This window comes from Argopecten irradians, chromosome 8, assembly GCF_041381155.1.
Source record: "Argopecten irradians isolate NY chromosome 8, Ai_NY, whole genome shotgun sequence".
NCBI lineage: Eukaryota > Metazoa > Mollusca > Bivalvia > Pectinida > Pectinidae > Argopecten > Argopecten irradians.
In genome coordinates, this window is record NC_091141.1 from 24,391,006 (window position 1) to 24,410,557 (window position 19,552).

At 35.0% G+C, this 19,552-nt stretch overlaps 1 protein-coding gene across 3 annotated transcripts in view; it reads right to left on the reverse strand.

Moving 5' to 3' along the window:
• Window positions 1-1,670: 1,670 nt before the first annotated feature.
• The window catches only part of LOC138329943 (uncharacterized), a 29,092-nt gene continuing 11,210 nt past the window's right edge, over window positions 1,671-19,552 (reverse strand). The window contains exons 5-15 of one of the 3 annotated variants that reach the window (XM_069277229.1): window positions 17,922-18,121; window positions 15,983-16,114; window positions 14,081-14,113; window positions 13,413-13,463; window positions 12,823-12,909; window positions 11,763-11,954; window positions 10,740-10,802; window positions 8,627-8,684; window positions 7,332-7,528; window positions 7,036-7,053; window positions 1,675-5,134 (exon numbers count right to left, since the gene is read on the reverse strand). In XM_069277229.1, coding sequence (XP_069133330.1) covers window positions 4,899-5,134; window positions 7,036-7,053; window positions 7,332-7,528; window positions 8,627-8,684; window positions 10,740-10,802; window positions 11,763-11,954; window positions 12,823-12,909; window positions 13,413-13,463; window positions 14,081-14,113; window positions 15,983-16,114; window positions 17,922-18,121 — 1,267 coding nt within the window. In that variant the 3' untranslated portion in view covers window positions 1,675-4,898. Of the gene's footprint in view, window positions 5,135-7,035; window positions 7,054-7,331; window positions 7,529-8,626; window positions 8,685-10,739; window positions 10,803-11,762; window positions 11,955-12,822; window positions 12,910-13,412; window positions 13,464-14,080; window positions 14,114-15,982; window positions 16,115-17,921; window positions 18,122-19,552 lie in introns of all 3 variants that reach the window. The other 2 variants (XM_069277231.1, XM_069277230.1) reach the window with 2 other exon arrangements.

Here is a 19,552-nt window from a genome sequence, read left to right on the forward strand (position 1 = left end):
CGAAAATATTTCTATTAACATGCAGTGCATTTAGTGGTAGTGTATATTGTGGAGTTTTTTTTATATAATTGAAATCTTATAATTTGATATGTAGATGGTAATAAAAAAGATATCATGTTAATGTATTTTTTCTGGCAAATTGTTGACATTATTCAATGTTGAGGTATTTAGTTATACGGTATTCATCGAGTACGTATGTCTTCAATTTGAACCAAATAATAGCTTGATCCCCACTTTGTTCCGTAAATGATTTTCTGTTACCAAAACGGTTCAGCTTACAAGAGACAATTGCTCCAGCTATTAGGGAGGTTAAGAATTAAGTATTATGAAACTTTCAACAAAATCCATACAATTTTTCGATGGGCGCGTGTAAGATGATCCCAAAATATAAAATCCTTCATCTCTAGACTAGCTGGTCAGAGGTTTTCCTCTTGGTTCTACGGCTTTGTTCCATCATTCAAAACTGGCACATCCTTAATTGAACATAGCCGTTAATATGACGATATACTAATTAAACTAAACCATTATATGGGCAGTGAAGGTACGAAGCAAAACAATATAAACTTAACGACTAGCCAACAGTTCTAACATGGGTATATCATGCTATGAGTACAAGTGACCGTTAAGACCCCTGCTGATCAAAGTCTTACGCTAAGAGTAGAATTTATAAAGAAAGGATGTTATCGACAATATGTTCATCACAGAGACATGAGTCCCGCCAGCCTCCTTGAATTCTCGCCATTATTCCTCAGCCAAGCTTTAATCGCAAGTGATTAACCTGAATGTCATTAGGATATTTCCAACTGCTCACACCCACCATACCGTCGCCATTGTCCTGTAGATCATTGGTTTGAACTTTCACTCCGAGTGGACGTGGAAGCGTCATCTAATTCAATGTCGTAAACCGCCAGCAATGATTACGGCCGTCCGGCATTAGAAAATGGCCGCCTGCCAAAACAATGAATCTGTCAGAAGCATGCTTACGATTTGCGACATCAACACCGAACGTCATGGGAAACAAATATCGGGATACATTACACAACATCTGGGAGCGGACCTGTCTTAGCTAGCGGATATTGTTCAGACCGATCCCACAATACAGCCAATATAAAGAACATGTATTATGTCGACAGCTTAACTAACGATGGTGTATATAGATTGCTAAGTGGCTCAAGGACTTATAAATATTCTGTGATATTCATATTCACAAATGATTAACTGACACAAATAATAGGTACAACATACTGATACAATCATAGAATGATTCGGAAAAAAATACTCTCAGTGTAGCAAAAGCAGAAAACGTAAATCATACTAGCAAACAAAATGTTCTGAATTGTTGACAGATCCTTAAAGATGCTCCACCGCCGAGAGAGCATAAACGATAACCATCATTTGGTATTTAACTGTGTAAATATGTGTTTAAACGACACAAAAATACATAAAATAATTTATTTTGATATTGGTACATGCGCAATCAGTAGTTCATTCCATATAAGTCGTAGTGCCGTGGGGTTTTTTTTCGGGACGCAATTCATTATTTATATTTTTTTTTATATTTTAGTAAAATTATCAGCTCTTATTTTTTAATGGAGAGTAAGAACTTTTGTAACGGAAGAAAAATACTAATTCGCCTGCTCCTCTTTTTGACAGAAAAAAAAACCATTCGTCAGTGGTGGATCATCTTTAAAGAGTATCCATATCACACTTCAAGAGTATCGCTAATACATTAAACAGCGTCCCAAACGTATTAATATACATACTTCTTTAAAAACAACTGCAGACAACCAAACAAGCAATAAAATGATGGAATCTATCAAATTTATTCAAAACTGCTTACTTCTAACATTATGGAAATAGTTTAGACAAAGCCGATCATTGATGGTTTCATAAAAAGCGCTGCGTCTTTTTTTGTTTTGATAGATAACTAACGCATACATCTAAGGTTATTGCATAATCCCAGATCTAGACACTGGATTTCTTTGGTCTCAGGCTTACAAAAGACTTTGAAAATAGACAAATCATGAATGGAAACAAAATTTAGTTCATCTGTGTTGGTCAACATTTCCTTTTAAGCCAGGTGCTATCTCATCATGTATTATGTTTTTCCGAAATCCCGTATAACGGCTGTTAATAGTATTTTCATTAATAAATCGAAATTAATATGCCCACAAATCAGCCAAGCTGTATGACAATATTATAAATAATAAATATCGCCGACCTTTTAGGGCCGATATTGCTTTGCCTGCCATGGCAATCAAACTACAATGCAATTAAGATTGAAGACAAAAAGGATTTGAATAGCAAATTAAACGCCGCTTTACCCTTTGTCACGTGCCTGTCGCGTGCTGCGGATACGGGGGTGGGATTTTTACAAGATTTTGATTATAAAGCATTATACGTTATTCTTTGCTTGTCATGATTTCTAACAATTTATCCGTGGCGTTTTGGATATGTATCTCGTTCGTCACAACATCTGATGAGCATGACTGACAAAAGTGAATACAGATAAACAGATCGGCCTCCTATGTACACAATATATTGGCTATTATGTGAAGTCTTCCATTACCTAATCACCGGGAGCTTCCATTACGGCCTCCATATCGGGTCAGGTTAACATATTGATACATTGTAACAACATTACGGACTAATTTAAGGACGATAGCTGATAACAATGTTACGGAATGATATAGAGTCGCCATTTCCAGCCTGTCAAGCGGAACATTTCCTCTCACTGATGGTTAGATAAACGCTGCGGTCTAGGAATCGCTCAACCCAAATCATCATCGATTTTCTTCCAATTGATAGCAGAAACTGATTGTTCTCTTTCGACATATGTCACTTATTTACATAAGATAAATTACGAAAGTCAACAAACAAATGGATTATCGCTAAGTGCCTTTCAACTTCAGCCGCCTTCTTTACAGCATAGTCGGTTTCTTTCGCGGGTCAAAATTTTCGCGATTTTGGCCAAAAACTAAGATTTTTTTTAGCGAATCAACATTCAGCCAACGCTTTGGCTTTACAGCCTGGAAAAGAATCTCGGACGGACGGACGGACGGAGCCCAAAACAATATCCCCGCAAACGCGTTTCGCGGTAGATTGTAAGGGGAAGAAATAAATATTTTGTGTTTACTTAAAGAATATTTTATAGAAATCGTTATTGTTTTTCAGATGACAAAATATCTTAAACAATTTTTGATAATATATCAATTTAAAATGAACTAGGTAAATGAGCCCATGCTGTGCTAACGCTTGCATTGTAGCAAAATTGATCTGCCGAAATACTAGTCCAATACCACTTAGGCGTACAAAAGCGCACATAAAGTAGACAATTCTCTCTGTGTGTCACGTTATTAACTATGCGGAACTAAGGTAGTAAAATAGAAATGTTGACCTATATATTACAGCCAGCTCCCACACACAAGGTTGCGAGGCCTAGATGGGGAAGTTTCCATGTATTTGTTGTAGGCCGGTGCATTTCCACTGCCACGAAAGCCTGACAAGTTATTAGACGACACAGATTGTTAATAGGACGTAAAACAAAATTAAACTAAATCAAACAGTCACATTAACGTGATGATCTGTGTACCATTGACCCTAATCAATTACATGTAGACCACTAAGCGAGAGCAGAGGGGAAATGTTTCGTAAAGAACACCGGGGTAAAAGACTTCCCTGGTGTTCAAGTGAACACCATGCTGAAGGCGTGACCTCATTCAGTGAGACACAGAGACACTTCATTGGCCATATGTAAATAAAATGGGGACAATCTTCATACTGTTGTTTGTATCGGTCAGTCGATACCCATATATCGTTAGCCATGACATTACTTTATTATTTTAATTTTTTTTCTTGTTATATATGATCGAAACAACCATAGACAGTATCCCTCGTTCTCGAAGTTTTAGATAAGATAATGTCCTGATATCAAAATAGTTAGCTTTAGAAATATCATTTCAGTTTAATTTCGGGCATATTTTGCAAACATGCATGAAGACCATATGAAAATGTATAGTTTAAGTATAGACAATCAAAACAGACCAGGCAAAGTGATATGCATCCTCCCTAATTCCTGCAGTCTTGAAATTTCAACTGCATCTTTAAAAATAAAAAATAAAAGAATATGTGCCCTCGAGAGTGAAGGACGAAACATCCAAAACAATATTGCTGGATTTGATAATATGAAAATAAACGTTCATAACGTTTTCTTACCAAACTTCAATGCATGCACATGGATACTTTTTCATACAAATTGTAACATAATCCATGAACATTCTGAGTACTGCTGAAGCAATACATGTCCCCTGCCAATCACCACAAGCTATTACACTGATCTAAACCTTGGTTTGGTAACTATATGTAGCAGCAAGCTGTTCAGTGATAATCAATGAAGTAAGTACGCCACTTGTCTCCAGACAATTAATCATAATGACAAAGGTAACCTTGACCTTCACTTGATAATCGCGTGACTCAAACGTATTCTAAATATTTTTTATAAAGATCTGTGTAATTCTGTGGCAGGCAATGAAGAAATGAAGCCGCCAGAGTTGCAAAAATAATTATCTTTAAACATCTATTTTACTGACAGTGACCTATATAGTTGATCTTTTGACCCCAAACTCAATCCATGTCAATGTTTCCTTACCTAACATTGCATGAAAGTAAACAATCAATTAAAGCAGCAGCGAGTTTTGGAAAGCTTCCACAAAATCCATCAATCCGTTCTCGAGTGATCGTTTGGAAACAACGTCCAGACTGATGGTCGGATGGACGTTTGGACAGGCACACAGACAGACTGACAGACGGACGCAGACTATTATATATATAGCCCACGTCAATTTCACCGACAGGGGAATAATTACTAGAAGCACAACGATAGTCTTATCATTATTATCTTAATATCCTTTATTAAGATAAATTTCCTCGTCATCATTAAAACCATCGTTGAAACTTTCATCACGGTTGTCATTGAACTCTTCGCTTACGTCGCCGTCGTCGCTGTCGTCGCTCTGGGGCTGGCGTCGCTGGTGTACATGCCTGTGTTTATGTCTCACGGCAAGAAGGGCGATAAACACAAAAGTGTCAAAAATGAAGCTGAGACCGACAAACTGTAGGTGGTACACCCAATCATCTAAAACAATTAAATACCACCATGTAAACAGTCATATACCATCATGTCAACAGTTCAGTTTCGATATGTCAACATCATAAGAGACCCGCAATAAAGATAGATCTTTAATTATTTCTCGAAAGAATAAATATTATTCAATGATTTCTCAATCTTTCGCATAACACATTTTCGCAAACATAGCAAAGTCCCGCGAATACATCCCCTAAAAATAATTAATTTTGTAATAGTAACCTCTTGTCTCTATTCTCGTAGGGTGACATGAAGTAAACCCGTTTAAAATATAAAATAGCAACACCGATAGCCATTTATCAAAAGGATACGCGAAGAGACATACCCGAACACATCAATCAAACCCAGGATATAGATATTGCTTGTAGGAATCTGTAGCGCTTTTCTATCTTCCAGTTTATCACTTCCATTAGAGTCTAATATATTCCATCATTGCTCGATAGTTATGAGTTATTAATCTCCGACATATTTTTCATGCCATAACATTTCTTGTATTTGATTTATCATAGCTCTCCGTCAGGAATCAAAACCATGATTAAGAAAATGTCAGAAATAATGGCTTCGTAATTAATTTATGGTAGCGTATTTATTTTAATTGCTTGAATTAAGTAAAATCTCCTTCAAAATATTTTGAAGATAATAATACAGGAAATTGTGTAATTTTGTTTTAGTACATCATTAATCATTGGAAAACGAGATTTATTCTGTCAATTAGCCAGATTTGTATATATAACTTACTATTCCTCTATCTGGGTTGTTTTTTTCAATAAAATTGGTTTGTTCATATTATACTTGAGACGTATTATTACATTTCTAGGAATAAAAGTAAGTTTGTTTACTTGTTTAAAGAGTTTTGTATTTCTGCCAGAGTCATTGTTTGGGAACAAAATAATGGACATGAAATAAAGGCAATATTTACTTCCAATCGGTATACAATGTATGTTACATGTATAACGAATACAATATCCAAGCCCATTGAGGTTTGTTGTAAACGAGTTGTACAAATTATGTTGACGTCATCAAAGAGTGAACGCTACTTTTTTAAAGGGCGAACTTAATGTAATCTGGAATAACTGGATTCATTGAAGGACAAAGAACAAAAAATAATACAATAGTGCTCTCGTGAAGTAATGTAAACTTACGAAACTTATGATTCTTACATACTTAAATCAAAATGCACCTTGGAACTGTATCATGACTATAAAATGGCGCGCCGTCGTGACGTCATCACTGAGAGTAAGTAACAATGGGGTTTATATGGTAACAATGAGGTTCATACGGTAACAATAGGGTTCATACGATAACAATGGGGTTCATACGGTAACAATTGGATTTATACGGTAACAAAATATAAACATCATGTCGATATTCAAATGTTCGATATTCACGTTCCCATTTATTAACGAATGATAATAGTGATTTTCCACATTTTATCTGTTACTAAGATCGCATGTTGGCAATAATGGTATTTAACAATCTTTAACTGTTTAAAAGAATATTTATAGCGAAATTGTATTAATGCTTTCAGTGTTAAAATGGTGACAATAACGTTTCTATATTTCTATATTATGTAATTTTGACATGTGATTCCAAAGATACAACACATAGTTATCACAATATGTTATCTCAATATCTTCATAAATGGGACGTGAACAGAAAGACATTGCTATTTTATTCGTTTGTGTTGGAATACCATTTCCATTGGTATTTAAATTAAGTAGATAATTAACTTATAATGCATGTTTTGTTACATTTTATTTGTTCTAGTAATAGCTTTAGCAAACAAGATATGAACATTATAGATAAAAGCCCATTGAAGGTGAAAATGTAATCATTTAAATCTTCCATGAAAAAAAATTATCTATTAAGGCTTTGTTAAAAATCGAACTTACCCCTGGTGTGAGGAATTACTGCAAAATAACATTGAAACACATTTTAAAAATCGTCAACAATAATTGAGAAAAAACATGAATAGTTTACTATAGAAAGCAGCGAAGCGCCATAGCTTGAATTATTATAACACTGAAGGGCCGAGCTGATCTCTTATAATCACATTTATAAGGCTGTTGAGTGTTTTTTTATCTATAGCAACTTTACATAGCATGTGACATAGATGTTCGGGTGTCATATATTTATATATCAATCACATTCATCTTACTGATTGGGTGGGTGTAATGAGATAAGATACCTGTCAATTCGTATATCATCTGCAGTTTCTTTGTGTGCCAGCAGGAATATAGTCCCGTATCGGCCATTATTGTACGATGAAACCTTAGCAGGCCGTAAACGTCAATCTCTGCCCTTCTGTTTGTTATATTACGTAGTTGCAATGACGTTATATACTTGGATCCGTTCACCCAGTACACCGCGGCGTCCGGCGACGCGCTGTAAGGAAATTTTAAGGTGTTAATATACGGGGTTCAAACAGCGCTCTCGACACAGAGACAGCTGTGTAATTAGTTAGGCAAACATAAATGTTAAGCAATAAAATCCATGTTTAAGAGAAGCAATGCTCATAGCTTTGCTGATGGGAATATAAATGTCACTATTGATCAATTCTAGAGCATGATACGCTATATGTAGGCTTCCCTATCGCCTCAACTATATTTTAGTTATAGTCGAGAAAGTTTTCAAATAAATATCACATCATACCAAGTAAGTGGTACTATATCTAAGGTTTTCCCAATGGAATTGCAAGTTTAAAACAACTGCGATTTCTAAAATTAGTTGACTGGTTGATTTGATATATATCATTTTAACAGCAGGGTCATTTAAAGTTATATGTGCCATGATTTTTATTACTACGAATAATGGAGAGCTTTTCATATGTTTTTTCACCGATGAATTTTGGCGGTACTGCAAAAACTGGTGACATTGCGTCTAAAGTACAGTAAAATATGTACGTGTACATCAAGTCAGACCATGGAGCCAAATTGTGGTCTACGATTTCAATTCTCATTTTCACAGTGCTATTCGTAATTGTAAAGTAACTTATGGAGATAGGTTTTGATCTAAATATACATAAAGCATTCAAACAGGAACATCTACAATGAAAACTATTTTATTGTGCTATTGCTTATAAGGCATCATACATTTTTGTCTCTCCTTTTGGTTTTTTTCACAGCTTTATTCATCAAACCTTATGATTTTCAATAGATTACTGAAGAAAAAATAGTATGTCAAAATGTTTGCCTAGCTACGGCACATATATCGTTAAGGACGACCTCCGACGTGTGCAGTGAGTTGCTTGTGTGAATGTCTGTATGTTCTGGGAGACTGCAGTCTGTTCTCGTGTTATGGTTCAGTGTAATAGAAGTGTGGAGGACTCCAACGTTCCCATTGTATCGCGTTATGGCACTACATCAGACATTGATCTGTCAAAATGTTTCAATCTGGTGTCATGGCCAGAGTACCTCGGACTTCCTACAAGTATGACACATGAAGTTGCCACCTCTTCATATCGTTACGTTCCAGACAACTTACCGTGGACACTTAAGGGCGATGCTATCTCCCTCCATGACTTTGACATTCGTGTGTAGGCCTGAAAAGGCAATTAATGATAGAACGTGATATCGATACAGAGATGACATACGTGCATGTGCCTAATCAAACAAATTAAGTAAATGTATAAACATTTCTAATTTTTTTATATCAATTTAATTAATTATCGACACTTAAAAAAGACAGTTCATTTGTAGTTTCCGGATGGTAATTGAACAATGAACAGCTAGCTTTGACAGTAGATAACAGTGGGACCTTAATCAAGCCAAATTTATTTTTTGGTGACCGTGACTGCTGGACAATGACGCGGATGAAATAGAAAGCATATGTTAGGACACCGGTTTAGAAAACAGGTTGCTTGATATCGAGGAAACGCTATTAATGAAGACCGCATATATAAGGATATGTCATGGTGCTAGAGTTTAAAATTTAATTGAATAATTTTAGTTTCTTATGCCCAATACGCATGAAGGGACCGTAGAATCAAACCAAAGATAGATTTCTGGAAATTCCCTTGTGGGTACAAGATTTCATAGAGGGTTGAATGTAGAATTGTACCTGCTGCCCATATTGCATGGTCGTAAAAGGCGACTAAATTTAGGATCTTATCTTTTCTCTTCTTCCTAACTGACTTTATCTTTCCTATTGCCTCCCTTGGCACCGCCTCACTTTTGGCCTTGAGTTGAGCGTTCGCCCCTGTGAGGAAGGCTCTGGGTTCTGTCCACTGGCCGAGACACACCAAAGTCTATAAAAGTAGTAGTTTCTGCCCCTGTTTAGCGCTCAGCATTCAGGGAGTAGGACGACTGGTTCGCCCGTTGTCAGTATACATGTAATGTGACCGGGTGGGGTGTGTTGCTTGGTGTCTTCGGCGGCATGCTTCAGTAATATAGCACTATAAAAAAGGTAACAGTTCCACTATACAAGAAGACACAACATGAATATACTCATGAATAGTCTCCCTAAACACGCACCTCGCACAACATACACGCAAGCACTGCATGCATGGGAGGCCGTCCTTACATGACCATAGCTAATTATAATAATAGCTAATAGGACGTTAATTATTCAAACAAACAAACAAAATGTTTCGGAGGCTGGTGATTGGGTAATCAGGGCGGATCAGTTTCAAATGTTTAATTTGTATGTTGGGCAATACATGTACATGTAAGATAAAATAGGGTGAGGTAATCAAGATTAGAATTTTATGAAAAATTTGGCGAAAATTCAACACAAGATGGCACCTGAAAGTTTGGTAAGATGGTAGATCTTAAAAAGATTAGAATCACAGGCATGTGAAAAATGATCTTCAAAATTAGTGATGGGTGACCGTCCTTGAAAACTCCATATAACCTGGACAATGGGATACGTTAGCATTGTCGTCTATAGGAAATCATATGGTTCTGAGGTCTCTACTAATAAGGTTTGGTTTGTTGATTGATTACATTGACGCAATGTTAATTCCAGGGTCATTTAAGTGTTTGTGATGTGTTGCGTGTGTGACGTGCATGTGTATTTTGGGAAACAGCGGTTATTCGATGCGTGTGAATTTGAAATAGTGGAACATACATTGTATATTCTTTTTAAAGTGCTATCTCACTGTTGAATGTCGCCAAAGACATGCAACAAGCACATCCCAGTGGTCAATTTATAGTGACAACTACCTAATTACTAATTGTGTACACGGGCTATTATTTGTGTAGACAAGGGGAGAAAACCCAGAGCCAGAGGCGAACACTCAACACATGGCCAATGGTGAGACAATGTCAAAAGAGACCTTAGGAAGGAAGTCAGTTAGAAAAATTAGAAAAGATAATATCCCAAATTTAGTCCTTTTTAATAGATGCAATAAGAATGGCAGGTTTAATCTCTTAAGGCCGTAATTTATATTATCAAAGAATAAACTCCATTTTTAATTGTTGATCAACGGATAGAAATATTATTACTCAGGAACATAACGTGTTACGAAATTGAATTTACTGACGAAAGGACGAAAAAGAAGCATATGAAATAAAAAGTAAAGATAAAACATATATAATATGAAAATCATTTACGGTCAATGAATAAGACATTTCAGTAAAACACATTGCATACATACCATTAGCCAGCGAGTTGAACTTGAGTCTGTTAAGGTCGATGGTCATGTTCTTTAGATTGGTAGCTGTATATGTAATGAAGTTAATGGATATCAAAACAGGCATAAAGACGTGTATTTGAACAACGTAAAAATACAATAACTTGGGTATTCATTATTTTTCTAAATAATACAAAACCTACTTTTTGTAAATCGTTTTACAATTTAAATAGGAATACGAAACTAAGAGGCTTTCGAAAATGATCAGGCAGTCGTTGTGAAGTTTACTTTTCTAAATCTTAATATTCATATTGCGATAAGTTATATATATTTATATACATTCGATGTATTGGCAAACCGTTGTGGAATACATTATATAAAAGACAACACAAAAATAAACCCTTATAAAACTGAAATGGTTTTTCCATGGATGATTGTAAAAAACCAGATTTTTTTTATTAATCTCAATGTTGTAAATCCGACAAAAAACAAAAAGGCACAGAAATTCGATTAACGTTTATGTTTCAAAGTCATACTGTATTTTAGTACATCATGTAATACAATACAGGATTCTGATTGGCTAGACACACGAGTACTAGTTGCAATAGTGCCCGGGGAAGCGGGCACTATTAAGGGGCGCGAAATTGAAAGTGAATATATTGTGACGTCACCATTATATGACGTTATTATAACGTTGCGGTTCGACCAAGACGTCAAGATGACTGAAAGGCTTTTGTGTGCAGGGATGGACGCAAATGTTGTTTTTATACAAAAGACAGTTCACTCATGTTCTATAATTCCGTTTTATAGAAACAGATATCTGAGATAATTCATGTTGTACTTTTAACGTAACAACGAGGTGTGGAAATGAAGAAGCGTGGTGAGGTATTGCTGGATGTGCTTCTGTTATGATGACATACACAACGGGTCTCATGTGAGGGTGATGCGGGGAGGGCACTATTCCATACCTCGAAAATACTATAAGGCAATAGTGCCCTCTCAACCAGGTCATAATAGATTAATATATGATAACGTATGTCGACTTACCGTTTGCACATGGAACGTTACATATCTCGGTCATCATTTCGTCTGGTCTGTCTCTTGCCTTCATTTTGGGGTAAAATTTGAATAAGGAAGCTCGGCATGGCAAACCTACGCCACCGGCGCCTAATAGTGTAGCGTAGACAAAAGCTGGTCGTATATATATCTTCCAATTTATCATCCTTGCGTGACATGGCCCTTAAACAAACGCAATACATTCAGCAGCATATAAAATAAAACAACTACGTCATAAATGTCTTGACCCGGATGTCATTCAGTCGTACTACTCACTAGTACGGTTTGCCCTAGGGTTCGTTTCGCGGAGGCCATGTTTTCGTGGAACATTTCTCTAATCGCAAAATATTGAAAAAAGGGAAATCTAAATCGCTAGAATATCAAAATTGGAAATCGAAGTCGCTAAAATATGAAAAGTGAAAATCGAAATCGCTAAAATATTTGCATATTTAGATGGTTACTATAACTACAACAGCAATGACGGATACTTATCATACCTAAAGTATTACAGATGTACTCGATATTTGATTTTCAACAGTTTAATCACTAAACAACAGGTTTCATTGAAAAGTTGATGCATTTGGGGGCCAAAAAGCGGTCAAACCATACATAGTCCTTTCCGTTTTTACTTGAAATCGACAAAATATTGACCCACGTAAATAATCCACTTTACAGTATTAAGGACACCCTGCAGCTGTTTGTTCTACTCGTGAATATCTATACCTAAATTTGTAAAGCAACAAATGGATGATGACAATATACGAAGGGGAAAGTGTAAAAGTGTAATAACTTTGAGATTGACTTCAATAATTTAGGTATTTTTTCTATTTAATAAAACTATTATTTGTACCAACTTTTGTATACTGATATCATTTTGGAGGACAGTTCTTCAAAAAATCGTAAATAATCATTCTGGCAAGCATTACAAAAACCGAATTTTGTTCTGGTTATTTAGAAAATCAAGCATATAGATTCCCCTCGTGCTCAAATTCTCATCAATAATCAGAGATTGGGAGACTCTTTTCCTTAAATTTTCCTAACATTATTTTACCGTATCTCTTGCGTTCACCTTCCTGTCCACATACGGAACAGGTAGACCAGTCTTGCCATCTGGTAAAGTATTCCAGATTGGCAGGTGCTGAAAAAAATTAAAGGACATTCATGTATACATAAATCGTCTCCAGAAGAAAATATTTACCTATTGTTATTAGCATTTGTATTGTCTAACCATAACTTTCAAACGCGGATATCGAGCCATGAATTAAAACACATTAAATATTATGGAAAAATATCCATAGTTACACCCGGGCTCCTAAACATATATCTACATCACGCAATTGATGTTTACACAGATAAAATCGAAATTGTATCACTTGACTCATTTCGTCGGTGAGTTGTATCTCATTATAATGTTTCATTTCTACAGGTATGGGTAACTGGGTCTTTGAATTTTAAAACATTTCATGAAAAGAGAAGCGACACTTAGAGTAAAGTACGTAGTACTGACATACCATACCTGTATTGTGTTTATTCAAATTGTCATTGCCTTTAGATATCGTGTTTAGATTGTTTGAAGCTACTGTTGTACAAATGTCTATGCGTGTACTCCATTGATATCTTAGGATATACATGTATACTCACCGTCCTTTACATTTCCGGCAGGTTGCGGAAGTGAAGAATCAGTTGTAGACACTAAAGAATAAAACATTTTCCTCGCTATTATTTTGCAAGTGTTAGCTCCTGTTAGTAGACCTTATTAATAATTTTGGTTGATTTTATTATATTGTTTTATTTGTTTTCTGTTATCGATTCTATAGTGTTACCCGATTGAAGCTCTCAACTGAACACATCAACTAGAAACATAATCTACGTTTATACAAAATATTCTACAGTAGATTATCATTTCTAAATACTCTAAAAACTGCTTCGTTAACTCGAAACATTATATATAAAAATCTTGAAATATTTGAGTTATTTGTAATTCTAATGAAGTATACAGGTACTTCAACATGTAGTTAAGTCGGAACCCAGAAAACACTAAATGAAAAAACTTTTCTGGTTCAGTAAAAAGTTCTCAGTTTCAGGATAAAAGTGATGAAACCTCAAATCCCTCAATAATTACATCCTTTTGCTACTGTTTATTATTGATTCTTACGTGTGATATCTGTGCGTCAGCGCTACAATTTTTTACACCCGTGAAATCTTAACTAATAACCAAAGATGTAAAGAAACTTCCACTGTACTTTTGTTTGTAATGTTTGATTAACTAAATCATACAATAAATATTTACTTATTTGATTTAGCCTTACCTTGTTTTACTGGTATGTCAGTGGGCAGTATAACTGTGGATAGGATATACAGTACATCCTCAAATGCATGATAATGGTGATAAAGAAAAAAAACTAGAACAATTTAACACAATACTATACAGTAGTGGCAGAACGTTAAACAGATGATTTATGATTTGAACTACTTCTCTACCAAATACAACCATGATCATTATCGTTAACACTCTTTCCTTTGATAACTTACAGAAAATAGCGATGTAGCAATTGGTCGTAGAAAGCAAATAATTTGATGTCGACACACATGTGATAGATAAAAGCAAAATAAACAATGTGTTGATAAAGCAACCCTAATGATTTGTCTGAATATTTGATATTTAGATATTTTGAAAATACGCAAATATTTTTTATTGAATACTGTATTGTATCGTTGCTTTCATTTGCAGGTGATAAATTTCGCTTCTATTATATTCGCAGGTGATAATTTTCGCTACTAATATATTCGCGTTCAGATTAATTTCGCAAAATAAAATATCCGCAAATAAAATGTAAATAATGATATTATGTAAGTTGACCTGTATAGACAAAGCTTATTTCTTCTTTACACATTACAAGATTATTGCCCTTACGGTTAGATATCCATTGTGACGTCAGTTTTTGTTCGTGCAATTCACGTCGTTTTCACCGAAACGTGTGACGTTAAGCTCGTAAACACATGACGTCACAATCAATGCCTATCCGAAAGGCCAGATAACTTTGGAATATCCAAACACAGAATGTGCAAACGCGCGAATATATCTTCCCGCAAATTATCATTATATGGCGATTTGTTTTTCGCAAAATGAAACAACTTTATGGTAACGAGTAAATGGTATAACGATTAGGTGGATGACGAGTCCTGTCGTTTGATCTCCCTCAATGTTAACATCTTTCTTCTTAAATATGTTTGGTGTCGATTTATTTATAACGTTTATACGTAGCTTCTGATTCGTTCATATTTCTGGATCATAACAGCAGTCATGATTGTTTCTTTACTATATGCAGTCTGTATCAGTTATGTTTCGTTACTATATGTTATGATCAACAGACCTATTAAAAATTGTTTCAAAATGAAATACATGTAGTAATAGCAAAAGGGATGTTCCGGATGATACCCTTATATCGGCTTAACCAATACTTTTATATTCCAATAGAGAATGGTTAGTATCTTACAATACAAGCTTTATTTTGGTGCGGGACTTAGGAAAGCCGAAATAGCGAGTTTTTGCCGAGTCATCTCGGTTTTCCGTTTCGCGCACAAAAATAAAGTTGCATTGTAAAATGCTAGCCGTGCATGTGTTTATCCTGTAATGATTTCCATTCAAAACGAAGGCAAATTGACGGTTATTTACATGGTTTCGCTCGAAGACAGACGCTTCTGAGCTTCCATGCTCAAGAAAAGATTCCTTCACTAAACTGAATGAGAGTTTACTTCTTATTACTACCGTGGGATATATATAACAGGCTTCCCAAACAGTTCCAGTAATTCTGTTCAATTTTGTAATATCACTGAAACGAAATGGAGGAAACAATATGGAAATACTCAAACAAAACTACAATAATGACTCATCAAAGAATTGCTTTACAATACACTTACGATCTCTACAACCACTGGACTATATCATTGTAAAATTGGAGGCAGCTCAGCGGAAAACATCTGAACCAATCACAGGCCTGCAAAGATTTGGTTTGAGGCGACGCCCAACATCAAAGTCACAAATTTCAACCACAATGTTCCGTTATATAGCTCTTTTGATGTACATCAAAGGACTAAAATACCTGTTCTGTTCTGTTGCCTTCAATTTTGCTATGAGACAGTCAAGGGCTGTAGAGATTGTAAGTGATCGGAACCCCTGGAGCATCGAGAATGAAGATATATATACTTACCATCTATATGGAAAAAAAGATGAAAATAGTATGGATTCAAATTTGAAAAAATATGCCTTGCATCTCGGTCTGTATAATACCAGTACTCTTGTTTTTCTTTTTGCTCAGCGCAGTAGTACAATCCAGTGTCCTCTAAAACGATGACGTCATAAGAAACGTGGAAAACAAATATATGCGGTCGTGTCCTACGTCACAGTAATATAAAATGAAAAAGGTCTTACAGTACGTTCTTTGACAACTTCCATGTAGTAATGAAAAAAGTCACAGTTGTCTAGAATTATTTTTATTGTTTCACACTTTCGATGAAAAATAATTTTAACGGGATGCCAAAAAAGGAAAAAAACTAAAGTTAAAATATCTTTGAAGAAGGAGAAGACAATATAGTAAAGAGATTTATTTTTTATCAGACAAATCATATCCCACTTATATAGATATCTTAAAGAAAAGGGGAATTTTTAACAATGATTTTATTTGTTTTCATACTAGATCAGACTTTCTGATTGGCAGATCTATTGGTAAATAAATGGAATAGTACGTGTAAACGTATTTAATGTTATCATGAAGTCTGAAAAATTAATCGAAAGAATTGATGTAGCTAGTTTTTACTTCAGCGGTGTATTAAAGAAATTTTGTTTACATTCATCGTTTACACAACTAAATCATCCATATCCATCAAAAAAAATTAAGAAAAAAATAATGTGAAAGTTGTGTAAGTGCATATTTAGAATAATCAATTAAAATATGGAAATTGGCGTGAATGTCCTTATGTGAAAGGAAAACAAAAAAATTAAGTCATAAGTATGTTATTCAAAACTACTTTAAACTTCACAGGACACATGTTCACTTTTCGCTGTTGCAGACTGCGACTGAAATGGGATTCACACCTCAAGCGATTTTTTTATTGCTACGCTGCTTGAGGCGTAGCAGTTAGGATCGGATGCAAATCTTGCAGGATAGCCATGTAGCAAGAACGCTTGAATCAGAAGGATGTTCGGTGTGTTACAAGCACTACCTGTTGAAGTAATATTAAAACTAATTACGGAAACAGACTTTAATCTGTCCGGATTCGGACGTCTTCTTCCTGATAAAGCATGGTCACATGTGCGCTTGCATCCGTTAATTAGATTTCGGGGTAGAACAAGCATTCGTGGTAAAAGTATTCTGGATATGGATTTTCTAGAAATTAATCGGGAATTTAATCAAATCTGGTTCCATTTACAGATGGAACAAATATATCTGTAGTAGTATACCATGTTTACATTACTTTTATATTTCTTATTTAATTTAGATCACCATCGTGTAACATTAATAATCAGACAACTGAACATACTAAAATGCGGGATGGCAGTACATACTAAAAGCGGAATGAAAACGGACCATAGAAAAACATAGAAACATATTAGATTAAGTTCAATATTTTCTTTGCCTTTTCTCTGAGCTTAGCAATCTCTCAAATCTTTTTAATTTGTTGGAAGCAAAAGTATTATCAAAACTGTTCGTCTGCACTAGACCTGGCTACCTTGCACTAACACAAGCTTACAAATTATAAAATGGCTTTCAACAGAACAATTAAAATTGCTAAACAATATCATCATATCATTGTTTAATTTCCATATTCTGTCCAATCAAAGAGTTAAGCTTCCGTGTAGCCCACCTAGCTTTTTGGGAAGCTAATACTTGTACTGGTATTTATATTGATAATGTGTTGTCATTTCGCCTTAGATGTTCTCGAAATAGCAAATATACATGTATAAAATTTCACTCGAGTAAAGCGTTTAATAGTATAAGAAATGTGGAGAAGACATAACTAAGTTGTGCTAGCTTGTTCCTGATTAATTTGTACATATATTACTAAAAATATGTTTGAATCGAATCGAAAAAAATGAATCTAAAGGACAAATGTGCATATTAAAATACTAATCTATAATAAATAACATACTTTCCTGTATATTTCGAAGTATTAACGTGTCATTCTTGGTGACTTCGACCCGACTCTGGAAGTCAGTGTCGTTGTCTTTGTAACCCCCAATTACTGGTCCTAAGGTCCAGCGCCCATCTGGTGCCTTGTTCCGTGAAGAGACCCGCCACCTATACATTTTTCTGGGAACAACAGGGGGCCTTTTTACGGCTGGGTCACCACTAGAAAAAAAACAACAATACATTCTATCATCGTTTTCATAGTTGTGCTAGAACATGCTTTAGTGACCAACTCTCTATAAAGATTACCTATTTAAAAAGACCATAGGCCCAAAGATTATGACACAGTCTTAAATCTCAAAACTACAATTGGTCTTACAAAACGGTACGGTATGTCTGACAATAGCTATCATTGTTTCCTTTGTCCCTTTGTTGGTCTTCATAGACAGGTTTGACTGTATTTAAGCATTGATGTCACTATTTTTCAGCTTCATCATCAGTGTATGAAAGAAAGTTTGTTTTCAAACTGTGTGAATCCACATAGTGGTTTCTCAGAAAAGTTTGCAAACAAACTTAAAACAAATAGTGACACCAAATGCTTATAATTGTTTTTTCATACTTCTAAATAAAATAAGATACGTTTTAACGTACGATCGATCCCATTTACAATGGATTATTTTCCAAATCAATACGCAACGTCGTTTTGTTTGCAAACTTATGTGAGAATCTGCTACGCGGATTCATACAGTTTGCAAACATTTTTTTTCATAACCCGATGAAATTAAAAACTAATGACATCAATGCTTATAATCAATTTTATACTTTATTTGATAATATCCCAGTTTGTTTAATTACGCTTGCAATTCTGCTAGAGTCGCTGTTCAAATTAAAAAATGTAAATGTATATTGGAATTAGTTAAATATCGATTTTTTTTCGTGTACATTCGAATTCGTTATATTTCTGATTGAAAAATATTACGAGGATTTATCACAATGTTTTGTCGGAATCATCTATGCCATTGGACACTTGTTGATATACCATTGTCTCCATGTTTGTTACTTGCATCATAGGAAACTTCACAGACAAATATCTCGACTTTGTTATCTTTAATAGGTGCTGAAATAGGTTTATTGTGCATTTACATCTGTGGGTAAATAAGTTCATATCCCACTGCTACCACGAACATAAACTGTTTATTATACCCTAGATTACTTAAATTTGTGATGAGAAAAAAAAATGATGTTTGACGCTTCATCAGTCATTGCTGTACATCGGAAGGGGAGATAACTTGTCGTGAAAATGGGTGGTTGCATTGCATTTCCACGCTCCACAAGGAAATACGATGTTTTCTCTCATACCTACACGTGTAATACTGGCTGGTCTCGGGCAATACACTCACGTCGCTTGAAGCTGTATTGCATGGCTACCCATGAAATAAAGCCTCCTGACGTCATAGTGTCAACAAGATTACTATTTTCTCGGTACAATTTAAAAAAAAATCAGAAGCTAGGCTTGGTATACTTTAAAAGATACAAACAATGGACTTTGCGTCAAAAATACCAACATTTTGTGACCCTCGGGTAGAATATTACTATCCTTCATATAACATATGAAAAAGTCTTATAATATTTCTTTTAATGTGAAATACGATG